Raw genomic sequence first — 26568 nt, 5'->3', positions numbered from 1 at the left:
TACTAGGTACCCTTTTGCCAATGTTATCTACTTGGTAGTCGCGGGTGTGTCATTTAAATTCCCCGGTAAGGATCGAGGCTGTATGAGGGACACACTATTCTTGCGGATGAGTTGAGAGGTGAGATGATTGGTTAAAAAAGAGTAATACATTTATTCAATCCAGACTCTATTTTCACCCAAACTGAAAATAATCCAGTTGATTAATCACTGTATCGCGATAATCAGGAAGACCTATAGTTACACTAGCTCATTGCACAGAAGAGTAATGAGTTCGTAGACAGCGAAGTTGAATTACATCGCCATACACAAGTCACTCCGTGGCTACCCGATGAATAAGAGAATTTGACAAGATCCCAGAACGCCTTAGTGACAACAGTAGGCCTAAGCCCATGGCAAGGGCAAGGCCTAGGTCCAGGGTTCATGTCACACATACATATCACACAAGCTGTGATTACAATCGATCAATCAATGCATGAGAAAGGAAATCAATCTTCGTCTTCCGTCTCTGTGTTGGTGTCGCTGGTATCGCCTGCATCGCCGTCGGTATCACTCTCGCTGGAGTCGTCGGAATCCTTCGACTTCTTCTTGGGTGCTTGGCCTGTCTTGATCGCCTGCATTTGGCCGGCGATTGAGTCTAAGGGAGAGGGTTAGTAAAAGCGAAACTTGGAGTTTAGTGGGTAGTAGCTGAGGTGGACTTACCTTCGTCTGGCTCGCTGATGTCGTCCTCCTCTTCCACGGCGGCTGCCTTGGCAGGGTCATCAATGTGCAGAGTGATTTGAGCTGTGTTGTCAAGACCCAAGTAGCTGTCACAGATCATGTGAAGTATGAAGGTGAAATCGCCGACCTGCGGGGGAGCCTGGAACTGCATCTTGAGAGTCTGAACGTTGAAGGTAGGCTTGCCGGCCTCGTCGAAGATCGGCTTGTCGAATGTCGTGAACGTAAACGGCGGAACGGCCATCTTGCCCTGCTTACCGTCTGCTAGGAAGATGTTCCAGCGAGGGGAGTGATCGCGCGCGAAATACGGTGCGTGGGCCAGGGGCGGCTGGATAGTTTCAATCTTCGCCTCAACCTTCTTGCCGTCCACCATCTTGGTGGCGCGGTTCTTGGCCGGCTTGCGACCCATCAGGGCTTCCAAGTCGTCCTCGTCGGGGTCGATGTCCTCCAGGTCGAGCGGGTTCACTGGCGGCACGGATGTGCTGCCTGGCGGGATAAAGCGGGCTTTGACTACCAGCTGTACCAGACTGCTGGGTGTGATCACCTTTTCTCCCATAACCTTGAAGAAGATTCGCTCGGGTTGGAGCATGGGAAGTTGCTTGGCAACTGAGACGGCGTCGGTGTATTGCTTATCAGAGAGAAGACCAGCACCGACCGTAAGGCTGCGTCGTTGAGCCTCTGGCAGTTCCATGTATCTTTGAACGGTGAGGTGCTCCTTGGAGTCTTCGCCCTCTACGGACTTGACAATGGCATCGGTGAAGTTGGGAAGTTGTAGTAGTGGCGATGAGCCCGGGGACACAGCTTGAATAAGGTTCTGAGAGGTTTTGAAAGCGCCGACGATCGGTCCAAGGTTACCAAATGCGAGTGAAATAGCAGTGAAAGCTTCAGTGAGAGCAAGGGCAACAGGAGCCGCTTCATATTTTTCTGCGGAGACTCAGTTAGTGTTATGTTTCAGAAGGGCATCGGGACGTTTTTCTTACCAGCATCCAAAGAGGCGTCACCAAGATCAATTCGGCCAAGATAAGCCCATAACAAAGCCAAAGCCTTCCGACGAGAGGAGCTATCCAACTGCTTCAACGCCTCACGGTCCTTGGCCGTAAGGAACGAGTTATCATCTGCCAGCACCTGCTTCTCGAGCTTGGCCAGACCAGATTCAGCCCGCACACCCTTGAGCATATCATTGAATTCCTCGCCGGAGGACAAAGCACTAATAATTCCACCTTCGGTGATATCGTCCTTGTACTCACGGAAAATGTTTCCGGCGCTAGCAACAAGAACCCGCTCTTTTGTGTAGCGCTGAGATCCATACCACCACTTGCCGACGATATAAGGAAGAAGGACGCCCAAAAGGGCACCATAGACCATCAAAACGTATTTGCCATTGCCCTCCATGACAATGAACTTGGGAAGGGCGATACCGATGCTAAAGCTCTGCTTGCCATCGGGGTGACCAAATTGGAGGTAGTTGTTTCGCACCTCCTCGTCAGTGAGAGCTTTATAGGCCTTTGTGAGCTCCACGAAGCGCTCGTTGAGCATCTCCATAGTCTCATTCTTAGCGGGGTCAGGGCGAATTTTATCGGGGTGGTAGATCAAAGACATGCGCTTGTAATGTCTGGAGATAGCCTTCTCATCTGCGCTCTATTTTCCGAGAAATTTAGTTAATTCAAATCCTCTGTGCATTGAGCGAGCATGCGCCAAGCTGGATAACTTACTCTCGAGACACCCAAAATATCATAAGGGTCGTATGCCTTCACCACTGTCCTGGCGGTGACGACAATTAAGTAGACCATCCATGCCATTACGGCATATCCGACGATGACCGTGATAATGCGCTTGATTCGGCGCTCTTTGCGCAGGCGCTTGCGCTTCTGCGCGTCGATGAGGTCCGCATGTTTAGGTTTAAAATCGGATTTGATGCGGGGAGCGGTATTCTCAAGCTCTGAAGATCACATAAAGTGGTTAGGTTCTGGGAGATACATCTGGTATAGTCTTGCCAAAGCTCACCTTTGCTAGGTCGTAGGAGATTATAGGTGAGAGGGAGAGTGACCAGGCCGGTCAAGGTGAGGATGAAGAAGGGGAAGAATTGACCCTGAAAGCCAAAGTTAGCGTTACTGTGACTCTATCAGATCAAGTCCCATCCTTACCTGCTCATCATAGGTGTAGTCTGACGACATCCTGCGGCGGGTTCAGGACAGACAGCGGTGGCCGCTGGCCGCGGAATTTGAAGATCGTGTTGCACAAGGCTGTTGACAGTAGCCACTTTGGACGGTCAGGAGAACGCGTTTGGATTGTAGAAATGAAACAAGAGCCTACTGAGAGCCCAAAAGCCTGGCTCACAAGAAACAAAGGAGTGATGTAGGGGAAGTCAATATCGCACTTCCTGATCTGGTGATGACCGTGTCCTCAAGCAGGATCCACTCACCGCCTGCCTTAATTGGTACTGAATACGTGGCAGTTTCTTTGAACGTTGTAGGCGGTGAAAGGAGACGGAGCTGAGGCCCACAGGCATCCGATGCCTGCTACATACTACATCTGTCATATACTGTGCAACATTGTTTCATCATATGATTCGGGATAGCGTTTTACGAGGTGTGGTTTTTTTTTTTTTTTTCAAGGTCAAATATGTTCATAATTTTTGGTATGAATGAGCTCAAGGCTACATATATATACTGATTAAATACACTCTAAAAGAGCTACAGTCATGATCGAATATCCAATCGAACCCGCATGCTGCAGCCTTAACCATTTCCTATAAGTTTAGGAGTATTGACAGAACAGATCCATCGCACACAATTCTCCCCTCATAACAAAGATAACCAAGACCTTCCCAGTCTACCCAGAAAAGGAGTTCAAGCGTCAACAACTCAAGGTCGGACGCAAACTCAACCAATCCAGGCAAGCAGAGCAAGTATCAGCTAGAAAATGCATGACTCATTTTCTCGTGTGTGCGATAAAATCAGTGGACCAGAATCTACACGGCCGGGTCAAGAGGGACCAATCCAATACCTCGTGCGAGGCATCTTCATTGCTGCAAGTCGGGGACCCGGGATAATCCGTATGATCTGGTGTTCTTGCCACTTCAGTGTGGTGTGGGCGCATTTGCAACGGGTGACAGAAGACGCAAGGCGTCACGTTGTCGGTTTGTTTTCGATGGCATTTTTGTTGTAATTTATTTTGTCGAATGCGGATTCATGAACGTCGCAAATTCGTAAAATCGTTTTGTTTTGTCTTTTTTATTGACTGAGAAAAAAATAGTTGGCGAAACAGTCCGTCTGGTTAAGTGTCCAGGCGGAAACTTCAGACATTCAATCTCCAAGGGCATGGCCATTCGTTCTGAAAGAGATGTCAGGACTGGTATTTCGAGGCATATCAGGAACGAGACTGATACTCACGAGTTGATGTAGTCGAGTCCACCGAAGTACTCAAGCATCCGGTAACAAAGGCTCACATCGTCGCCCGGCTCTCCGCCGAACAGACGATACTGCGCTTCTTCCAGTCCACCTGATTCCAGCCGCGAGGGGCGCTCACGGGTCTGCCAGGCTGTATACCCATAGTGCCATGATGGGGCGAGGGTGGCTGCCGGAGATCCACGTGAAATGCATGCGTCAGGAGAGTTGTCGGCAGACACAAGTGCACAAAAGCTGTTCTGAGGTGTCCGAATAGTTGATTTGATGTCCACTGGGAAGGTCGGATGTTGAGCGAGAACAGTGTGTATAGTGTTGCGATTGCTTGAACGACGAGTGCGGCGTCTGTTGTGCCTCTGGCCCATTCTCGGAAGTAGAGAGATTCAAAATGGGGAAAGAACTTTTAATATAGAGGGGAGCGACCATCACCTCCTGGAAAGGATGAGATGAGGTAGTGAGAGAAAAAAATCGGAACGTAATCTGCAGCAGGGGTGACTCTTTATAGAGTAAATAGCCAAGTGAGTCACTTAAAGGAGAAAAATGGCGAGATCCACTTTCTCGGTGGGACCATCCCGAGAGACGATCACCTTTGATCACCTTATGGCTTTAAAAAATGGCGCCAGGTCCTACAAGGTCCTACACTAGTTCCAATTGGTTTGAAAGGCGTGCTATTTTTTTGGTTTAACAGGTTTACCATCGCGTCATTCGAGGACCCCCAGAGTGAGTAATTATTAAACTTTTAGCATGCTATTTCTTAAATGAGGTGATTCGCCTTAGGAATGAGCCTCAATAGATGAGCCATAAGGTCACGAAATTGGCAAAAAAATACGGAGTAAAAAAAATTGAAACAAGAAAATTGAAACGTCAAATGACGACTCCATAGACTCCATACTGCCGTGTCATGAGATGATTGGAAAAAATTAACTAGAGCCGATGCCGGATTTCCTTAATAGTGCCGTGCGGACCGAAGGGCGATCAGGTCAGGCAACAAAGAGCTTTCCGACTTTACCCTAAACTATCCTAAATCACCCTAAATCACCCTAAAAAGGCACCCTAAATATCCAAGTCATGCAGGGTCCCGGAGCCTTCGTCAGTCTCCGGTCTGTCCACGGGTTTAGGCAATTTCTTGGGTAGCAAGGGATGTCTGAAATTTTTACACCTTGCATCGAACAAACGCACGTGTGCAACGTGTCCAACGTGGGGGGGATTTTCAGATGCCTTCAAGCCACAAAGCAATAAAGAACTGAGTCATTTAAATTTTCTTTTTTTTTTCCCTTCGGAAATCGGGAAGCTGAAAGAAATGCTCCCAAGGTTGACTATTGACTCAGATTTAATAATTAATGGAGTGCCTGATCTGTGAGGACACTAAATATAGCCCTGAATATTCAAAGACTGAAACTTGCCAGGTTCCTTGACACTCCTTTGACACCCCTGAGACAAACAATGCAAACAATACAATCACTACAATCACATATTACTAAACAAATGCAAACATCTTGATTTCCAGACTCTCCCTTGCAGCAGAGTCACTATATTCTGGGTCAACAAATGCACTGTGCGGTACTGTGACGCCTCCCTCGTCCACTTTGAAGCTATCGAACTGTGTGAAAATGAGAGGTTCATGGGGTTGTTGACCGCTGAGATAATACCATCTCTGGCTCGGACTAAACGCATATCGCCCGAGTTCATTCCACCCATTTGGCAGTGTTAAACGACTGGCAATACCTTCGTCTCGGATATTAACCGAGCTCCAGTCACAAACTGTGAGAGGATCTCTCTGGATAGTTTTCAACGGCCGCCAGACATTGATAATCAGGACTCGGCCAGCCAGGAGACGCTCGCGCTCCTGCTTGTCCGGAACTAGCGTCTTTAGGTGGTGGAGTGCACCCCTAGTCGTAAAATCCGAGTGCACGCTGTGCGCCGGGGCCCGGTTGCTAGCGAGCAAGGACCCATCTTCTGCGAGGCAGCGCACCCGATGTACAAATGTGAGTGTCTTGGTAGCACCAGTTCTGCAACATCGTTCAGCTTCGCGAATCACGAGACAGACAATGTTTATTCTGGGATCAGTACTGACATTTTGCGAACTAAATCTGCGGTCTTTCGGATGATCGTATCCTTAACATGCTCTTCGTCCGAGACCCTATCAAGCTCGGGTATTTCATGCGACAGATATACGAATCCGTTCTTGTCAAGTGTGTAGGAGGATTCCTGTCCCCGGATATCCTGCACCTGCACTTTATGCGTCTCGGCCAGTACCTCCATTTTCTTGATATTATTCTCCGGTTTACCCTTGGCCAAGTCGACTTGGACACAGTTATCGATATACGGGCGTCTCCAAAAGCAGAGGTCAGTGTCGACGTGCCTGGCTGTGTATTTGGTGTGATCTTCCATATTGAATATCGATACCGGAAGGATCAATATGTTTGTTCGAAACTAGCACTACTCAGGGTTTACAGTGGGGAGATGCAGGCTTATAAGTACCTGCATTGTGGCGAGGGCCAACCATCAAGATATTCCCGCAAGATCCGATTAATGTGCATAAACTGGGGATATGGTTACAAGTACTGTGTATAGAACCCCTATTGAGAGGGGGCTGTATCCTCGCTTCCAAGTTTATCAGCGCTCAATTGCGGCATGGATACGAGTACGAACCAGGCGTAGAGATCGTCAGCTTGTGATTCTTTGAAATACAGAAATCTGGGATTTTGCTCATCTTGTCTGTATAAAACTAGTTTTCGTGGTAATATAGTTCAAATTTCGTGGATCGCTAGTCTATCCAGGGCTGACGTATAATAACTTCGATGTAGTCACCAACACACAACCTTGAAGGGGCCCATATAGAACATGGTAAAGTCAGACCAAGCCAAAATTTGGCCAGTAGTTTTAGAATATTATATATATCTATTAGCTCTAACCAAGGACCCCTAAATAACAAAGGAAAGAAAACGGAAATAGCATATTAAGTCGCGCAACTCTGGCGAATAAAATTAATTGAAGTAGGTCAACTCACCTCATCGCTCGGCCTTGGCCACCATCAGGACTCATCACAGATACAGCGCGAGATTCCGTGCAGCCAAGAAGTCATGATATTGTTTTTCACCTTAGAATATGGGTTGGTAGAGTGACAAGAGTCAAAGTTGGGGCAGATCTACAGTGAATATATAATGAGAAAGGACTTGTTTGACACAAATATCCGACAGACTAAATATGCCAGCCCTGGAAGCAGGCGACATCACATTTTTCACTATTTATTGAGTTTCTACTTCGTTGCTAATCAATTGTAGGTGTCACGATCCGGTACGCTAGGGGCCTTCTGAGTGTCCATCAAGAGCGATGGGGTTACTTGCATTTGCAAGTGATTCCAACCAGTAAGTTTCTGAGAGTTTGTCTTACTACTCAGTAGGCTATTGATCCTCAATTGCTAATCACTTTAGTAGAAATATTTTGGCCTGGAGCTCCAATCTGTGATAAATCTCCCGTCATCCTACCGACACCTGAGATTCTCAATGGTAGACTGTCGGAGGCTCTTGAGGCCGAGGTGCCGGAAGTTGTATCGAATTACTCTTCATTAAAAGACAATACAAATGCAAATTTAATTGCCACCTACCACACACTCTTGGCTTTTTGCTAGAGGGTGGCCGTGAAGCGATCGCTCGGGGAGACCTGATTAAATATCCATTGCTGCCTGCAGATTATGGGTAACAACCATTTGCCGATATATATGTACGATATGAGGTTCTCGAACTCGAACTGACGAGGAAAAAGCGCAACAGCTGAAATAAAAGGAACCAGTCTCTCTTCGGTAAAGGTCAACAAGAAACCGGCAATATCCAGTATCGGAAGCAACGTGCCACAGCTATCATTGACCAGGTCTTCCACCCAGTCAAAGGTGGAGTCAAATACAAGAGCAATGCATTAAATGATGTATAACGGCGTTAAAAATGATGAAAGACCGGCAGAGGCAATGAGGAAAGAGAAGGCAAGATTGAAGAACCAAGCCGTAGACAAAGATTCCGAAAAGTGAGAAGGAGAAAAAGGTAAACGGTAAGGAAGAAAAACCAGGAGAAGAGTAAGAGACAACAAATGGCAAAAAAAAAGAAACAGACAAACACAACCCGCGTGTGTACTGTACAGGGTCCCAGAATACGGACCATGCCTGGCCACCAAAAGCCATCATTCCGGACCAAGACGCTCATGAATAGGATCCAACTACCAGACCAATCATTCCCCTAGGGAGGAAGGGACAGCTCCTAGCGCTGTCTGCTTGCGCATCCCTGAAAACACAGACCGTAGCTCCAAAGACATGCATGACAAGTAGGAAGGAATCGGAAATTTCGACTAGCTACCGTGTAGCTTGGACGTAGCTCCAGTCCTTTACTTCTTGCGGTTGGCTCGGCGGGCAGCGAGATCGCCCTCAGCGAGCCATCTGCTGGCGTTCACTAGCTGGACGATATTGACGAACTGCTTGAAGGCCATGATGGGGAACGAGATGCCGGTGATGATCCATGGCCAGGTGCTCTCGAGCTTGTTCGCCCGCGCCATCTCGAGTGCACCGGCGCTCCAGGGACTAGCGAAGAGGCTGGCTGGTTCGGGGTGGGCGGGGTTTCCAGGCTGAGCGGAGGACAGCTGGGAATCGGAGACGGGCTGCAGGAGCGAAGGGGACAGTGTCGGCGAGGAGAAAGACAGGAGGTACAGGCCAATGAAGAAGGCTTCGTTGGCAGTGCAGCAAATGAACAGAACGACCTAATAAAATATTGCGGATAAGCTTCGGGGGGACGCAAAATCAGTTTGCTGCAGGGGTGTCTTACCTTGCTGGTGTAGTACTGATACATGATCCAGCTACGGCTAGGATCGACCTTCTTATGGCTCTGGCTGGATCCGCCCATGCTTAGAGTAGCGTACATATGCATGTAATGACTGGCCATGTCCAGGCTGATGAGACCCTGGAAGATGATGGCCCACCGGGGCCAGGCGGAGCTCAGGAAGACTAGGAGACACGCGGTGGTGCAGCGGTCGGTAACCATGTCCAGCACTGCACCGAAGGTGGTGGATTGGTTGAAGTATCGTGCTGCATAACCGTCCAGACCGTCCAGCAGACAGGACACCGTGTAGAGGAAGGAGCAGGTCCGCGGATGGAGGGGCATATAGTATAGGGAGGCGAAGGTCAAAAAGACTCGGGAATATCCTGGGAACGCGTTAAAACCATATGGTAACTCGAAGCTTAGAGCCACACCAGCGGGGCATCCTACCGATAAGATTCGGGGTGAAAAGGAAGATGTTTTCCTTGCTGTCCTTGCTCTCTCCCCGTGCAGCGGATCTGGCTCTCTTCTTGGAAGAGGCGCGCTTTGAAGGTGTCGACACAGAGCCATTGCTAGGTGAATCTTCGCTCTCCTCGGCGGCGAGGGAAGCCTTTTGTCGTCGTGTTCTTGCGTTCATTGTGATGTGGAAGGGATATTACTGGTGAACTGTTTCTCGTATAGGTCGGGGAGACGTATGGATACCGGACAGTTGGTCTAGGTGGTGTCAGCTTCGGGTAATGCAGACGTAGGCACGGAGTAGAGAGAGCGAGAACACACTGTGTCAGCGAGATAAGAATAAAGCGAGTTCACTCAGGATAAGGATAGGAGGCGTTTAAGGAACAAGGAGAAATTTCAACGATAAGGGAAGATAAGCGTGCTTTGCACACACTTGAAACTTCTAAGGTTAGGCGTAAAATTAAAAGGAAAATCCCAAAAGAAAAGAAGGGATGAAAAGAAGAAAGATGAAAAGAAAGGAGATTGTGGAATGTCCTACGGGTTACTCGGAACCTTGGGACTGAGCTTTCCCCACGCGGTCCACCTGGAGATGATCGTGATATTTTGAAACATGTAACAGGTGTCAAAATTAAACGAATCTGTTTGTGATACGGAGTACGGAGTACCTATAAAATATATAGCCCTAGGCAGAATTGCAATTATATCTTTAAGTGTGACTTATTATAATCCTCTATAATGTGTTTTCATAGACATTGATTATATACGACTAGCCTAGAGGCATAAAAAAAATATGTACAGAACATAACCCCCAAATATAAGGAGTACAAGAAACACGTTCATTTCCGTGACCTGCGCGGATCAGTAGAATCTTGTCGACGCCACTCGCGAGACTCCTTAGTACCCATACTACCAACGCCGCCCTCAAGACGACGCTCCCACCCACCAAGACGAACAACAAGACAAGTGGCATTGTCACCTTCCTGAGTGACCTCAGTCGAAAAATTGACCACATCACGCGCCCCCTGCTCCGGCGTCTTGGATTCCTTGACGATATCAACAATCTCCTGGTCAAGCAAAGTGCCGCTGATGCCATCGGATACCAAAACCAAGAACGAAAACTCAGCCGGGCCAAGCTCTATGCGTTTGAGCTCGGGTTCGGCAGAGACTCCGATTCGCTTGGATTGAACATCGCCGAAAGCGCGCGTGTTGGCTAGCCCGCTCATGCGTTCTTCGCCGAAGGAGTCTGTTACAAAGCTTGTGGCATACCGTCGGAGTCGGGTGGCCTCGATCGGGGAGGAGGGGTGGTGATTTGATGTTATGGGAATGGCTTGGCCAGTTTCTGTTGAGCAGAGGAGTATGCGGGTATCACCGACATGGGCAACTAGGAGACTTGATGGGGCGATGGGGTGCCAGAAGGGAGTTGGCGTCGGGGTCGAGATCATCGCGACACTTCCGGTGCTACCGCCCTTGAACCGGGCGCTTCCGCCGATCTGGGGAGATCGGGTCATGCTGGGCCTGTGGAAGATTTCATCATCGTTCAGAGGTCTCTCAGCTCGGACTAGATCGTCGTCTCGCTTAGCCGCTTGAGCGTTGACAAAATCTAGATCCGCACGTAGGAATGCGTACTCCACGACTTCCTCGATGGATACGTGGTTCTCAATACTGGGGTCGATGGACTCGGTGCCATTGTAGGCGAAATGCGGCGGCTTGAATCTCTTGAAGTAGCCACCAACTACCCGCCTCCAGGTCTGCACAAGGTATTTCTCTAGGTCTCCGATTCTCCGTCTGTCGCCCTCCTGCATCACAGGTAGTTCGCTAGTGGTGGGTGGCACTTCGGCACCAGGTCGTAGGCTGGACCGAAGTTCGATATCAAATGCCGCATTCTGGATATACTCGTGCAGATAGTCCCTCAAGAACGAACTACACTCTGATCCGCCATGGCCATCGAAGACACCAAAATAGAAGACTTGTGGGTCTCCACTAGCTGTTTCTGCACCGCGCGACTCCCGGGGATGGGCCAAAGGATCATGTATATTAGATCGCCTAATCGTTAGCGAAGTTGGAGCTCGCTTCGCAAAGGCGGGGATGTCAATGACGCCGGCTTGGTATGTGTCTTCATTCGAGGGGCGGGTTCCACGGGAGGTGACGGCGCCGAAATGGTGTTTCGCATTGCGGAGTGGAATCCGGACGACTGTTGTCTCACGGTCTATTAAAGCTTGGAAGGCAGCTGGCGATTGTGGAGTATCTCCGGTATGAGGTATAGAGGCGGAGCGAGGGAGTTTATGAAATGGCGAGGACGGGCCACGGGGATCCGGATGGAGCGAAGACGACGGTAGGTGGGTGACAAAGTAATCGCGGAACTGTGGTTGCTTTCTAACTGTCGACTGAGCGGGCGGCACAGACTCGGTACTGTAGCATTGCGCTCGACGAAGGAGAGCGAAGCCTGGGTTAGGTTAGTTAGGTACTCCAAGGATCTTCACGCAGATAATTAGGTAGCTCTAGTCGCACATACTGTAACAGCCGGCCGAGGTCCAGACCCGACCTGTTACTCGCCTCGCTGAAAGGAGAGTCATTGGCCCATCGAACTATAACGAAATAGCAGGGAGGAAAAGAGGGTTAAAGGGACTGGGCGTGGGGAGAACACATATGGCCCGAGCGTCGGCAGATAAGAAGACTCGGAGCGGCACATTCTTCCCGTGGGATTAGCTCTTTAGTGCGGGTTCCACTACAGGGCTATATACATCATGTACGGAGTATGTATACTTATAATGGAGCGCATATATTTACCGATATAATTGAAGTTACGTACATAGGTTATACACAGGTTAGGATACTTCACTTGCACCATTTCTATAAAGATCATTTACAATGTGAATCCGTAGACGAAAGATTTATACTAAGTGGTGATCTGTATCCTGGAGATCCACTGAAGACTACGTGGACTACAAGTAGGGTGAAGTATTTCATATTTGACGTAACTCCATTCACAACTAAACAGAGCAACAAGATGCTAAATCACGCTGCTAAAAACGACCATATTGGTAGCAAGGCCTACTTCTGAGGGCCACAGAAGTGGACGAAAGAAGAGACAAATGGCACACGGGAGTGGCCGAACAAGAAGAACAAGAAAAAACAACGCTGAAAGAGTGGCACCTACCGGGTAGCAGAGCCGTCCATTATGTCCAAGCAAGACGTCAGGGGGATCTGCCTTCAAAGAATGTGCCTGGTTAGATTTCGAAAAAAAAATGTACTCGGGGAGGAGCATCTAGATAGCCTTAGTCCGGGAGAAGAGACTGCTGTAAACGGCGTCCACGACGGGTTGGGCGGTGATCTGCTTTCCGCCAAAGTATCGGCCATTGAGGCCCTTGATGGCATTCTCGCCACCTTGAACGCGGTCGAACTTCAGGTAGATATCTCCCTGGGAACTGACATCTAGTGAAATGTGAACAACGTGGCCGTATTTCTCCTCACACTCCGAGCGGACATCTTCCTCGAGTTCCTTGATCCAGGCTTCACCGGTCTCTCTGTAAGGGAGTTAGCTTTCATTCTCTCAAGTTCAAGGCGAGGAAACTTACTCGGCGGGGTCAAACATGTTGCGAAGCAAAACACACCGACTAGCCATGTTGACATTGATGGGAAGTGGCTTAGTCTCGGTCTTGGGTCGGAGGAACTTCTGACGGTCGTCGACAGAAGGTTGGGCATCATCTGTTCGTGCAAGCTTCCTCATCAACGCATCCCTAGAGTAGTTGTTGAAATTTACACCAGCAACATCCGTATCGTCAAGCGCACTAGCACCGGCGCCCTTTTCAGTTTCCCTGCCACCAGCACGGTCAAAGTTGTTGGAACCTCCAGCTTGAACGCCACGGCCTCCCTGGCCGGAGAATGAAGAACCCTGGAAGTTTGATTGGTTTGTAGATGAAGCACCTGAGGGGCGATTGGCGTGCGCGTCAGGGGTGAACTTATCATTGCCGAGCCCAACCCGGATAGCTCGTCCAGCAAGTTCAAATCCGTTCATCTTTTCCAAGGCGTCCCGAGCCTGTTCGGGGTTGGCGAATCTGATTAAAGTCAGTCAGTGAAAACGCCAGGAATATAGAGGGCCAAACATACTGGACGAAGGCATAACCCTTGCTTCTACCGGTTTCATCCTTTTGCAACTGAACAAACTCGAGCTCGCCGAATGGTTCGAAGACATTGGTGAGATCGTCTTCGGTAATGCTGAAATGGACGTTACCAACATAGAGTCTGTGGAATGGTGCGGTGTGTTGATTGCCTGCAGTAGCCTCGGGGTTACGGGCTTGGCGGTTCTTCTCCGCCTCGGTCAGTTGCGCAATGATGGGAATTCCTAAGAGCATCTGGCCAGTGAGTCGGATGGCGGCGGTAACGGACTCCTCGTTTTTAAACTCGACGTAACCAACACTACACGGATATTAGCAAGTGTTTGTATGAAGCAATGATGTGAAAACATACCCTTTGGAGCGTCCGCTAACACGATCTTTGACGATTTGAGCATCTTTAACGGGGCCGGCCTTTTCAAAGAAGGTAAACAGATCCTTGATTCTCAGACGAGCAGCAAGTTGCTGCACAAAGATAGTGCGCCTGTCACGTTCATCCTCATTAAGTTCTGGAGACTTGCGGCTGGGAGACCCACGGCGGGCATCCATGTCACGGCGGGGGCGTCTTTCTTCCTCACGCTGGCGGCGATTGGGCCGGTAGTGGCGATCGTCATAGGGAGAACGGGAGCGAGAACGAGCGCGACCTCCACCGCGATAGAAGTCACCATTGGAGTGGTAGTTGTCACGGTCACGACGAGGACGGCGTCGCTCAGATTCACGACTCTTGCTCCTCTTTCGGCTTCTAAGGCTTCCGTTAGCACTAGCAGTGTCGCTCTTCATGACTTCATCGCCCTCAAGGTCTCGATCAGGGCGGCGGTCACGGCTGTGATCGCGGCGACGGCGTCTGTCGCGGGAGCGATCACGGCGCTCGCTGGGGTCCGCGCGGGAGTGGTCATCACGGCCTTCCGAAGTGGTTGGGGCCTCGGCGGGGGCGGCCGCAGTAGACTCAAGAAGAGCCTCTACATCAAGTCCAGACATTTTGGGAGGTAGCCTGTCGTTGATTGGGGTAGGAATATTGATCGGGGTAGGGAGATTGTCACTTTGTAGGGGTCAGATGGCGGAAGGGGACGCAGAGTTGGTTTTCGAACCCTTATGATGGGATGGATCAGCAGAATCTTCCGTTGGTTTCCGGCGCGTTTATGCGCTTTCCGGCTCTTTCTTGCAAGTTCACGCCACAAACGCGACAAATCTTCGAGTGAGTTGTTGTAAGTACTTGAGAGTTGGTATAGTATTTAAATAATTTGGTTGGTCGCATGGCTTAAGAGGGTCGAGGCGGTGAGTGGCGGAAAATCACGTGCCGACCGAGAGGAATTTTCGCCGCCTTGGGACGGAGGAGGCCTTCGGGGTACTGAATTCTGCCTGTGGCAAAACACTGTGCCGACTGAACTTGATTTGCAACCTTAATGTTGGATATCAATCTCGAGAGAATTTATTTTCTCTGGCACTCCCCTCACTCTATCTGTCTGAAGCTCTGGAGGGTTGCCTTTTCTTTCAGATCATTTGTGACCCTATGGTGACAAATGCCCACTTATTTATAGTAGAATGGATAGGCACAAGTTTTCACTTAAGTAAATATGGGGACAACTGAATCTAGCAGGCAGTAGATAGCATGGAGATACAGATGTTATTTTCTTGCATTATTATTAACGGTCATATACACTGATAAGTGATGCTTGTTAAGAAAAAAAGAATCAACTCCGCCTTGCATCTAGCACCACCACAAGAGATGACATGACGAAGCCTATTGTACAAGTAGACCCCTGAGACCAACCAGAAACTCCACAGTAGCCAATGTACTTGAAGAGTACTGAAGAGTAATGACTCGATCGTACTCGGCATTAAATCGTGACTTGAGGACTAGTGACAGCCCTGTATTGATGCTTGGATTCATTGTGCTCACTGAGCCTTCACGCCCTTTGGGGCTGGGGACACCAATTCGGTGCCGAAGACTCGATCCCAGAAGCGACTAGTCACGCCAAAGCCATTCTCAAAATCGGCAAAATGGTGCGCGAGGTGGTACTTCTTGAGCTCCTTGTAGTACGAAGGAAGACTAGATCAATTATTAGGGTGGATGCTTGTATCAAAGATAGGAGTTCAACTTACTTGCGGTGGTGCAGGAAGTAATGGGTGAGATCATAGCAGATATACCCGAAGACGCCGCCACAGAATACCGACGTAGCCGCGTACCAGTTGTAATAGAAGACTGCGTGCGCCAGCTTCCAGAAAGGAGCAGCCAGTAACACGAATAGTGTTGGTGGCATAACAAGACGATACTTGTCCATCGGGAGATAGTGGTGAATACCGTGGAGGAGGAAGTGCAGGGTAAGACCGACACGGTTATCCGGAAGCCAGTGGTCAATGTGGAAGAGGAATCGGTGCATCAGATACTCGATCAAAGTCCAGAGGCACACGCCGCCGGTAAAGTAGGAGGCAGCAGCAGTGGTGCTACCCAGCCCGGTAGCTCCCACTGTTATTCCGTAGGCAACACATGGCAGCCAGATACTTGGCACGACGTACCACGCGGTTTTGCTGAGAGGCTCTAAAAAGTTGCCGAACAGAGGAGCTGATTCCCCTCCTCGGTAGTGACGAGGCCGATGAATTTGCTCCAAGTAGAACTCCTTGGAAAAGTTGCTGTACCACAGTTGCATCAGAAGCGGCTTGTTTAAGTCAAGGAACTTGTGGGTTTTGAAGTCCTGGCTATAGTCGGTGTCTATTGACAGATCCTCCTCCCGCGACATTCCAGTGGTTGTGTAAACAGGGCCAGACTCGGTTTCAGTCACAGTTTCGATGACAGTTGTCGTTGTGGTGGTCGTGGTTTTTCCAGGCGTAGATACATTGGAGACAAACCCAATGTGGTACTCTTCCAAAATTTCATAGGCAGCGTCGGTGTGTTCGTGGGAGATCTCGTCCTTCAGGATATCTGTCGCATCCTGGCCGGCATACTCCAAGATCAAATCACCACCACCGGGGTGCGCGTCGAGGAAATCAGTGACATCGTAAACGTTAGCCCCCAAGGTAATGTAGCATGACTTGGCAGTGTTGTGAGATTCGACTTCGGCGGAGGTAAACGTCGGCAGAACTCTCCCAGGCATGTTGGCGGAGAGGTGATAGAGAAGCAAAATAGGGAAAATAGAGAAAACAGGATAGGATGGGAGATGAAAATCCGAGAGGCGAGGCGGCAATAATAAGAATTAATCAGGGGAGGCGTGGCGTGACACCAAAAAATGAGAACCAGGGATCCGCCCGCTCCCGGAGCCTTGGAAAATTTCGAATCCTCAACTTGCAATTGGATCAGGCCACAAGTTTAAACGAGGATCCACATCGGAGTTGAATTGATAGCCTATGTAAATCCTTGTATATCTAGTTTAAGATCCAAAAAATGCAAGGTACCAGTTTATGGACGTAATTGTGTACATAACACTTTATTTTACTGATTTCATATCGGTGGGGCTGTTATATATTAGCCGCATTGATGAGGCACTGACCTCGGGAGGAAATCGCGGTCCAGGCTTAGCTCATCTGTTTAGCTGTGGGCAACGTATATAGGTACCTAAGCTCTATTATTATTTGCTCTCTACAGAGTGGTAATATCCTAAATATATAGTGTCATGTTTGGCTTAATTTGTAGCGGTATTTGCATGCTTAGGGTGACCGAGTCCACTGGACAGCAGATCGACAAAATGGTGGTTATAAAAAGCAGTTGTGTGTTGTTGTGATGTGTAAAGATTAGAAGATACAAAGCCAGAGTCATCGCAATGCACATACTTGTTTATTAAACCAAATTCTGCCTTGCAGCAGAGGATAGCAAGATGTACGGAGTAATTAATGAAGAAGGATTGTGATCTATCATATCCGGGAAGAAGACAGTGGTAAAAGCCAGCGAAATGGGAACACCCATCAATGAGATGTGACAAAGGTCTAGGACTGCCTCTGCTTTCCCCTGACAAGCCTATATTGCCTAGTCTAATATATTCTCGATCAAATGCGAGTATAAACACCAGAGGAGTACCTATAATTCTGGCATCTTATCACAGGTTAGACATAGAAAAGTCGCTTGCACAAAGTATGCTTTTTTACCGCCTTCACATACATCTCAAAAGACACCTCAAAAGAAATCTAAGTAGAAATATAAACAGACCATCTGAAAAGACATCACAAGGCTGCAAACACGGCCGATTATTCCTGGTTACTTGGTTCTAAATGCGATTGCATTTCAGAAATTTCAAAGATTTCAATACCTAGAACATTGATATGCAGGAGGAGTATAGATAAGTGGCCAGATTTAATATTTAGATTGCAAGATAGAGACCACGCACGTACTGCCAAGAAGCTGCCTAACATAGCCTCCATGAGATGACGAAGGTCATGCTGGTGAATCAGCAGCGGCTGACGGTGAAAAGGAAGTGTAGCTAGGAGCAAATATTAAAATTAAGAGACAATCAAGTATCAGTCACCGCTGATGGATTTATACTTGATAGTTTACTAGGTACCCCTGTATTTTGTAGCTAGGTATGTACATGCAAACATCACTTATGCAGGGCGAACATATCATTTCCGACTAGCCAAATATAGTTAGTGAGAGCTATCACATAGGCTATACCAAGATAGGAATAGATAAGTCGACTGTTACCTAAATAGGCTAGATTTGTCAGGTTAAACTGCTAAACCGCTCAACAGCCTGAGCTGCTAGCTCCTTCGACGGGTTTCTCAGCAATCCTTCCTCATTCCAAGGTTGGGCCCATTTATCAGACTGATTTCTCGTTTGCCACCCCGGTCGATCGGTTTAATATAGAAATGAAAATCCGCAGTCGGACCCCATATTGACTCCATTAATGGAGACGAGCCCCATAAACATATCGGCCTGACAGGAACAGAAAGTCTGATCCTTCGGGTAGAAACGAAAACCCGAGATCCTCCAGAGGGGAAAGATCTGTTAAAACTGAGCAAAGGCCACCCTAGCATCTATACAAAGTACAATTTACTAGTACATATCGAGTACGTACTCCGTACTTATACGGAATATTCAGTGTAGGACAATCTCTGTATGCGCCCGGCTCTCGGCTTATGTCTCCACTGAGAGTTTAGTGTTATCCTACGCGGCACGCGGGGCTATGGCCGGAACGATTCCTTCCAACGCTATTATGGCTTATTTATCGGTCTTTGCATGGCCAATTCCAATTTCAAGCAGGGATTAGACATCGCACTAGTTAGTAGTGGAGATTTCAGCCCCTCTTCCTTCCCACATTCTCTACCTTCTCTTTTCTCACATCTTTTGTACTTGTACTCTTTCTCTTTTCCATCATACAATATACCCCCTTCCACACTCACTTCCCTTCCTCCACGCCCCACAATGTCGACCGCAGGGGACTGGTCCCCCGAGAACCCAATTCTGGCCTACCTGCAGACATTAGCGGCCACCAAAAAGACCCTTCCTTATGGGCAGCCCGTCGTCGCCCACGCTTCCGTCAATCACATTGACTCGGCTTCGCTCGTGCGGCTGGCCGCAGACATCGGCCCGTACATCGCCATACTACAAATCCCAGCCGATGTCATCGACGATTGGTCCAGCGATACCATTGAACAACTTCAGTATTTGTCTAGGAAACATAGATTCCTGCTGTGGGAAGGAAGCAAGATTCTGAACCCTCTGGTAAATTTCATGGGCAGAGCGGATGCTCCGTTGGAAACAAGGCAGGCTTTGGCAGACTTGATCAAGAAGTCATACACCAGTGGCCCATTGAGGACAGCGACGTGGTCCAATCTGGCCACCTCTTGGGCACCCGCAGCTCCAGTGGACCAACAAGAAAATGATATATTGATCCCAACCTTGAGATTGGCCGCCCGCGAGGCAGTTGCGACAACTGCAAAGATAATCCAAACCGAGATCTCTGCCGAGATGAATAACTACTCCTCGGGCGAGGAAGTGGAAATCGCCATCCCCTCCACGGAAACAAGCAACGGTTGGAAAGAATTCAGTCCGAATAGTATGGGATCGGCATTACGGAAATCGTCAACCATCTCGGTCACGACTGAGTCTGTGACTCTGCACGCGCACCTTCACACAGATGACGGTGTCCCAACCCCCCCGCAACTGGCCCGCAGCGTTGCACTCTGTCTACCCGGAACCATTGACACCGCATTTACCCCCGAATTCCGCCAAAGTACCATAGTCGCCGCATGTGCCAACTCCGACTTCGTCATCGGATTCGCAACGGAAGAGCCCTTTTTCGTGAATCACCGAGGAAACACTATTTTTGAATTGGCATTATTTGATGGCAACGGGAGTGCCCAACTAGGTCTCAACGCTGCCAAACTCGCTACCTTGCCTTACCTCAACGAAGCCCGAAAATCACTCGGTGTATTCTCACTTGTATCACCTACTCTTAGCCTCGGCTTTGAGTTTGATCCTACCTTCAAGCCTGATGGAATTACACCATCTGGCCCTGACTCTGAAACTCCATACACTGCGCAATACCTATACTATGTAATCAAGCAAGCGGTAGCTCTTCGGGAGAAGAATCGACCAGAGCATGAACCCACCGGTCTTGGAAAGGGAACACCAGTGGGCCCCAAAATCATGCACTTTCCAGTGGTTATTATTGTATAATGTCACACAGATAGCGCTTGTTGTTCTGCATACTTGCTGGCCGTTGGCAAGTTCTGATGGCCCCATCTTCCAAGGTTGGCAACTTCGGTTGAGTCTGTATGCTATACGCCCATCTTGTTTTACTTTTTGCGACCCGCCAATATTCCAAGACTTGCTCGTGTCCGTATTTACACCAAAAGTGTTTTATACATATACCAATGAATTTGATGAACAGATAAATGACTGGCCTACCTTGTGCACGTGCTCTATATAGAAACCCGAGGCATAAGAATCAACAAAGAAAGATTCCTCCATTGTAAATAAATTTACACCTGAATTAGCAGGCACCAAATCACATTCTTAGTCATCTTGTGGGAATCGGAGGCACCGAGGTGGACATGGATTCAACTGTGAAAGTGCTTTCACCTGCATAGACATCCTGGTTTATCTTCACTTGGAGCCTCTATACATTGAGATTCATCTTTTGTCTTTATAAATCTGATCATGCAATCAGATTAGTGTTTGATTGCCAAACAATTGATCATCCATTACAAGGGAACACCAACTGCTATCTTCATGAATGAGCACTTGAGTCTGGAAAATACTTGACTACGACAGTACATAACACAAATCTTTGGACATAATCCCCTTGGATATTTTGTTTCTAATGTTTTACCTTCACGGCCACAATCTCACGCCAAATCATAGTCACAGAAACCTTCGGTAAACTCAACAGCCATGAGCCCAGCCAAAGCCCAAGGCCACCAAAATGGGCTTTCTGGTCAGAATAACCCTCAAGAGAATAACGAGCAATCACCTATTAAAGTTATATCGGCAAAGGGTGATCTGATTCTCGAGTATATCGCTCCCGGTAACTCTTCGTCGTCACCCACCAAGCACAAATGGCAAGTGGCAAGCGAGCGTCTTACCTCTCACAGTCCATACTTTCAAGCACTACTGGACCCCACCAAGTTTTCCGAGGGAAGGCAGTTCAGTGCCCAAAAGGAAGCATGGAATGAAACCCAAATGCCAGACTCGACTTCACACCATGCGCTACCAACAGTCAGGCTTCCCAGCGTCCACTCTACCAGCATGTGCGGGGAAGATGCCATCGAGTTATTTTTGAAGATTCTATGCCTTGATTCTTTCGAAGAAACCGAAAGAGCTGTGTTTGAAAATTGGTTGAAGATCCAGTCTACATCGCTTGTTGCGAGAATGATCGACCTTGCCGATTCATTGAATTCTCCTCGTGCTGTCCAGGATGTTCTGCAGAGGATTGGATATTTATATGGCAGGTCGAAGCCTGCACTCCTTGCCAGATTTAATGCAGCTTTGTTATCAATGAAGGAAGATCGGATTCGACAAATCATCTTCATATCTACCTTCCTCAATGACACAAGACTCACTAGAATCATGACGCATGCCTTGCTGGTTGTAGGTTCCAAGCCCTGGATCAATGGACTGGATAATCCCGAAGAAGAATCTTTGCGCTGGAAATATCTACCAAATGGGTTGGAAGGTGGGTTTCCGGGGAGTGTGCATCCTGATTAGTTCCTATTAGCTAAATCATCTTTTTTCAGAGGAAATCTATTGTCGACGTCAATATGTTTTGAATACCATCACCGACCTACAGGCTCACTTTCTTCGAGTGTATGGGGGCCTGGAGGAAACAGACACTGCAAGGTCCACAGCAAACAACAGAACATTGGGTGCAGCCTTCACCGCGTCTGCACATGTGCTTTTTCAATCTCGTCAATTCCAATGCCGAGGTGGATTCAACAATGCTAGTCAATGCGACCTCTTTCAACTCGGCCAGATGATCCGATTTTTCTCAATGCGCGCCAGAACGATCTTTCTAGGATCAACATTGATAGACCCGGACTTCGACTCAGCTCCCAATGATAATGATCACACACCTGGGGAGTCCAGGAATGACCAAGCCCCAGGCCCACCATCTGATATTACCGCCATCATCGCCTCTCTCAAACAATATCCCGATTATGCAATCGACGAAGCTCACACCGGCTGCGGTATCCGACGTCGAATTATGCCTGCTTTGGAGTGCATCGAGAAATTCGTTTGGGATGACCGCGGTCTCCTTGGTATCACCCCTGCAGTCTCGGATACTACTGTTTCAGACCCACTTCAACCCTCGAAATGGATGCTCTGGGCCGAGTTCACGCGCAAGAAACACACCGTTGACATTTCTTTTGCGAGAGTCACGGCTGTGTATTACCCTTCGGCACCGTCGAAAAACCAAGTCACCCGTTCTGCACCCCAAGAAGAACTCGGACGGTTGTTGTTTACTGCTGCTCGGAGGGATTGGAGTGCGGCAGGCTCAGGCTGATGTTCCAACCACTGTATATAACTATTAAACTGTTTATACCGCAATTCATACATTTTAGAAACAACGGGGTGGCCCCTCTGTATAAACCTGGGCCGATTTGCAACTTCATGTACTATATTATGACTTCGACATTTTGAGAAATGATGGAGCTTGTCATTTCCAAATTCTAGAAGTTTATTGACAATGAATGATCCGCTTTAGATTGTGTCCTGATCATAAGCGAGTCAACTCTGAACTATCATTTCGTACGCTGGAACTGGTCATGGAGTGGAGATAGTATGCAATCTGGTCTTTGTTTTAACCGACTGAGGACGGAAAAGTTGCCAAAGATGTCTCTATATATAATCAATGCATGGCCCCAGGTGAAGTACACCGTCTAGTGGCGACTACTCCCTATGTCAACACAGAGTAGACACAAACAAGAGAGCACATGCCTATTTGCCAAGTTCGGTTGATTTCCAACTCTTCCTTTCGTGCAGGTACTCACGTCACAATGACTGGACACAATGACTGGAGAACCATGACAAAATCCGTCGACTATCTAACGGCAAGTCCGAAATACGACAGAATGATCCAAGATAATGAGAATAATAGAATTAGTTTCGACTGGTCTAGACTTCGCACGTTCTATCCACGGGTGGATTCCGGCTGGCTCCATACATCCAGACCTCAGGAACACATGGGTCTCGATGATCTGGCTCTGGGACAATCTTAATATCGGAGGTTCTATGGGCACAAGGAGTACATGTAAACGATAAACTTGAATTGTGGTTGTAGTAGTGTACATAGCATAATATCATATATGTTGCTTCAAATGCCAATAGATATAAAGTATTAAAGTCTTAATCAAGACAGGTATATAACCAGCTACCACAGTGCACTAAACCCCCTCATCCGATTGTGACTTGTAGATGGTGCAGTGCGAAAAGTTCAGAGAAACAAGAATCACTTTTCTCTATAGTGCCTATATGAAGACAGGTGTGGAATTTTCGTTCTTTTGATGGCATGCAAATGAAGCAACAGAAGAAAAGAGCCCGAATCCAGATAAATGCAGAGATATTTTCCAATTTGCTTCTGCGTCCATTTTGATTTGCATTTTCAATTTTTTTTTTTTCATGTTATCCCATCCATCTACATGCATGCCAACCGTTCAACATACCGGGTCACCCCAGAAGTACCCCATATCAAGTTCCATATTCGGACCAGATGGGAAGAAAGAGCCTGTGATCTGTCCGGTGGCTGGGTCATAGGGGAAACATTCATCATACGAGCTACGACCCGAGAGATCCTTCTCCTGTTTGATGAACTGATCAAGTAGATCTGGCGCATCGAGGTCGTAGGTATCAGGCATGCCGAGGGGAGTAGAGTTAGATTGATCCATCGGGGAGCAGGCGATTGAGTCCAGTTCGGCAGAGATAGCGTCAACCGCCACTGATGCAGGCATAGCTGCGGACGGGTCAAATGCCACATCATCCGCTAATGGCTCTTCTGCCACTGCAGCGGAGTCTGCGGTATCGGCATCAGGAACATCGAAGAGGGAGTCTGACTCTTCGGTGCTAGGAAAATCATTCACGTTGATTCCAATATGTGGTGCCAAACGACGGAGGAATCCATCGCAGAGCTTCCAGGCTCTTTCTGAAGCCATGTTGGTTTTTGATAGCGTCGACAGCCAGTCCAGGGCTTTCTTTGCAGCTTTGGAGACCATCGTCGCTTTCTCGGGGACGTGTTGGGCCCGGAATGCCAACTCGAGCAGGAGAACAGTAACCGCCTGCATCAGATAATGTAATGTGCACCACCATGGCGACATGCGGTATAGCAGCACTGCGTCTGGGGTATCCGGGAATAGCGTAAGCATGTGGCATGCAGCCTCGATACATTCCGCCGCAGTCTTGTTGCAGAACTCGTAAGTCTTTTCCTCCTCGGAGGAGGATTGATCCAAACGACAGAGGCACGGTCGGGTGATTCCGATTTTAGTGCTGTAAAACAGAAAGGCGAGGCCCATTCGCTGGCTAATGGGGCATTGGGATGTCTGTGTCGAGGTAAAATCGTACGCAGCAGGGAGATTCATAAACCATGAATCAATTTCAAGCATCAGACTCTTGATGGTAAACTCGGTGCTTGCCCATGGGGACTGCAACGCTTCCGGGCTGTAGAGTTTCACAGTCATCCGTTTGGAAATGCTGGTCAGGGAGGCCAACTGTAGGAAGTAAAGTGAAGTGCAAGGCGGAAGACTTTTGAGATACTCTGCTCGGCTCATCTTTGTCTCGCTCTCAGCAGCCAAATCGTTTGAATCAGAATCAGCCATTGATTCTAGATCCTCTGCGCTGTTGTTGGTGGGCATCCGCTCGGAACCACTGGATGTACGGAGTACAGCTGTGCCTATCAGCCGAGCCACCTCGTCTTTTTGGAAATCACTCTCATCAAAAGGAACAGGCATTGGTGTAGTGCAAGAGCTGTCAATGACACATGAGGGACGCCCAGTCATGATAGTAAGTAGATGATCCAGTGTATACAATGACCACCACACCCGATAGCGTATCTCCTTAGAAGTATCCGATATGCTCGCACCCACGTTTCGCAAATGCAACCCAAGAGCCAGAGCTCCTCGAACTGCACTTCCAGAAAGCTTCCAGGCTCTGCATGAACGAACGTCGTGAGCATACAATTGAAGAACGGGCAGGCTGTCAACTTACCGGTTGATATGTCCGGACGCAATCAAATAGAATGAAGTAAGCCCCTCGACTTGCAGCTGTTGTAGGTCAGGATGATGGAGAATCTGATCTTCCAAACTCAAGGCCCTCGCCCTTGAGAAGTACATTTGATGGTCATCTTCTTCTTCCTTCCAGTCTGAGTTTGTCAATTGCCCATACTTAGCCGCAATGGCAAAGATCAGGTTGAGTATAGCGAGCCACTTGTTTCCTGGTTTGAGAGACGGTTGACTGAAAAAGACCTGGAATTGGGGGACAAAGGTTGAAACTCCAATAATTGGGAAGGATGGATGCACCGAAGTCAGATAGGCATTGAGCATTTTGCCTGCCATCTCCCGTGAAGGGACCCCATACATATCACTTTGATCTGCTGTTGGAATGTCCAGGTCATCAAGGTAATAGTTGGAAGCCACTACCCATGGCTCGCTTGGATTCTCCGGTCGAGGTGTCAGAGTTGGAGAGGGCAGGCCATTATCGTCATCTGTGTTGGGAAGAGTTGCAGGCCAGGCCTCGCATTCACTATTGACCTCTTTGCTAAGCCTTTGGAGCCAAGTGATCTCGGAACTTTTTCCAATGAAACCCGTTGCTCGTGCAGTTTCATCTCTGTTGAAGTCCTCCTCTGTCTGGTCGCCGGATTCCAAGGGGCTAATGGATGATGCTCGAGAGGGCGGTGGCTCAGAACCCGTATGCCATGAAATCCTTCGTTCTCCAGCAGCTGCAAGACATGTTTCTGGGTTGAATGCCAAGTCAGGGGCCGATTCCTGATTGTTATTAGATGACATAGTAAATGGATATGGATCAATCTTCATACCGCTGCCAGGGCAATGTTCACAAGTTGCTCATCAGATACGCCAAAACGATTGCTCAGTTTGCTAATGACATCTTCGTATGCCTGCACCTTTGCGGACAAGCTTGCCAACTGTCTTTTTTTAGTTAATTAGAGGTGTCAGCTCTTGCGACAACACCAGTGCACCTTTATATTGACTCTTGCATACCGTTTAGACTTCTCCCTTTTACCATCGGTATAGCAGCAAATGATTCCAGCCTCGCGACAATTGCGGCATCCGGACTTGTCTCCGGTGCATTTTGTCTTCCGTTGTCTGCAAGACTCACATGCTCGTCGAACGTGTCGACGATGAAACCTACCAGGAGAGGTGAAGGCAGATTCGGCTCCTTCCGCTAGTCGTGGGATGGCCATTTTTTTGGTGCCCACTCCAGATTCACCTCGTTGAAGATGAGAAACGGGGTTATCCTGTAGATACTTTATTAGATAACACTTCTTGGCTTGGCTTGGAATAATCATGATTTCACACTTACCACACTAGACAACTGATTACACGTGTCTGAATCAGCACACGATAATTTGAAGAGGCTCTGTTGCTCATTCCACGAGGGAAATGGGATATTACTCATGGTGAACCACAAAAGATATGATGACTGAA

General features: G+C 48.3%; 11 protein-coding genes across 11 annotated transcripts; 3 read left to right on the top strand and 8 right to left on the bottom strand.

The window, feature by feature from the left end:
* Positions 1-485: 485 nt before the first annotated feature.
* Positions 486-2888, bottom strand: PEX2_039940 (J domain-containing protein; the record flags this gene model as incomplete). The annotated part of the gene is made up of 6 exons (XM_016741269.1): positions 486-634; positions 700-1638; positions 1695-2352; positions 2427-2653; positions 2719-2803; positions 2859-2888. The coding sequence occupies 6 exons, from the start codon at positions 2886-2888 to the stop codon at positions 486-488; spliced, it is 2088 nt and encodes a 695-aa protein (XP_016596763.1).
* Positions 2889-4019: 1131 nt separating this feature from the next.
* On the bottom strand, positions 4020-4483 carry PEX2_039930 (uncharacterized protein; the record flags this gene model as incomplete). Its single annotated transcript, XM_016741268.1, has 2 exons — positions 4020-4047; positions 4107-4483. The coding sequence occupies 2 exons, from the start codon at positions 4481-4483 to the stop codon at positions 4020-4022; spliced, it is 405 nt and encodes a 134-aa protein (XP_016596762.1).
* Positions 4484-5595: 1112 nt separating this feature from the next.
* PEX2_039920 (uncharacterized protein) lies at positions 5596-6509 on the bottom strand (the record flags this gene model as incomplete). The annotated part of the gene is made up of 2 exons (XM_016741267.1): positions 5596-6127; positions 6193-6509. 2 exons carry the CDS (start codon positions 6507-6509, stop codon positions 5596-5598), a joined length of 849 nt encoding a protein of 282 aa, XP_016596761.1.
* Positions 6510-8201: 1692 nt separating this feature from the next.
* Positions 8202-8351, top strand: PEX2_039910 (uncharacterized protein; the record flags this gene model as incomplete). Its single annotated transcript, XM_016741266.1, has 1 exon — positions 8202-8351. The coding sequence occupies one exon, from the start codon at positions 8202-8204 to the stop codon at positions 8349-8351; it is 150 nt and encodes a 49-aa protein (XP_016596760.1).
* A 141-nt stretch (positions 8352-8492) lies between these two features.
* PEX2_039900 (CDP-diacylglycerol--inositol 3-phosphatidyltransferase) lies at positions 8493-9554 on the bottom strand (the record flags this gene model as incomplete). Its single annotated transcript, XM_016741265.1, has 3 exons — positions 8493-8861; positions 8927-9303; positions 9368-9554. 3 exons carry the CDS (start codon positions 9552-9554, stop codon positions 8493-8495), a joined length of 933 nt encoding a protein of 310 aa, XP_016596759.1.
* Positions 9555-10209: 655 nt separating this feature from the next.
* ptcA (type 2C protein phosphatase PTC6) lies at positions 10210-11946 on the bottom strand (the record flags this gene model as incomplete). The annotated part of the gene is made up of 2 exons (XM_016741264.1): positions 10210-11816; positions 11886-11946. The coding sequence occupies 2 exons, from the start codon at positions 11944-11946 to the stop codon at positions 10210-10212; spliced, it is 1668 nt and encodes a 555-aa protein (XP_016596758.1).
* A 692-nt stretch (positions 11947-12638) lies between these two features.
* Positions 12639-14463, bottom strand: PEX2_039880 (putative RNA splicing factor (Pad-1); the record flags this gene model as incomplete). The annotated part of the gene is made up of 4 exons (XM_016741263.1): positions 12639-12897; positions 12949-13428; positions 13481-13789; positions 13841-14463. The coding sequence occupies 4 exons, from the start codon at positions 14461-14463 to the stop codon at positions 12639-12641; spliced, it is 1671 nt and encodes a 556-aa protein (XP_016596757.1).
* Positions 14464-15381: 918 nt separating this feature from the next.
* PEX2_039870 (fatty acid alpha-hydroxylase) lies at positions 15382-16577 on the bottom strand (the record flags this gene model as incomplete). The annotated part of the gene is made up of 2 exons (XM_016741262.1): positions 15382-15535; positions 15589-16577. 2 exons carry the CDS (start codon positions 16575-16577, stop codon positions 15382-15384), a joined length of 1143 nt encoding a protein of 380 aa, XP_016596756.1.
* Positions 16578-18835: 2258 nt separating this feature from the next.
* Positions 18836-20092, top strand: PEX2_039860 (uncharacterized protein; the record flags this gene model as incomplete). Its single annotated transcript, XM_016741261.1, has 1 exon — positions 18836-20092. The coding sequence occupies one exon, from the start codon at positions 18836-18838 to the stop codon at positions 20090-20092; it is 1257 nt and encodes a 418-aa protein (XP_016596755.1).
* Positions 20093-20809: 717 nt separating this feature from the next.
* On the top strand, positions 20810-22418 carry PEX2_039850 (uncharacterized protein; the record flags this gene model as incomplete). The annotated part of the gene is made up of 2 exons (XM_016741260.1): positions 20810-21590; positions 21652-22418. 2 exons carry the CDS (start codon positions 20810-20812, stop codon positions 22416-22418), a joined length of 1548 nt encoding a protein of 515 aa, XP_016596754.1.
* Positions 22419-23568: 1150 nt separating this feature from the next.
* Positions 23569-26539, bottom strand: PEX2_039840 (CeGAL family transcription factor; the record flags this gene model as incomplete). The annotated part of the gene is made up of 6 exons (XM_016741259.1): positions 23569-25054; positions 25112-25887; positions 25938-26045; positions 26144-26226; positions 26273-26378; positions 26444-26539. The coding sequence occupies 6 exons, from the start codon at positions 26537-26539 to the stop codon at positions 23569-23571; spliced, it is 2655 nt and encodes an 884-aa protein (XP_016596753.1).
* Between the last annotated feature and the right edge of the window lie 29 nt (positions 26540-26568).

The sequence above is a fragment of the Penicillium expansum genome (assembly GCF_000769745.1).
Source record: "Penicillium expansum strain MD-8 chromosome Unknown contig127, whole genome shotgun sequence".
Classification (NCBI taxonomy): Eukaryota; Fungi; Ascomycota; class Eurotiomycetes; order Eurotiales; family Aspergillaceae; genus Penicillium; species Penicillium expansum.
Note: the sequence above shows the minus strand (reverse complement) of the source record. Positions and strands in the feature narration are given on the sequence as shown.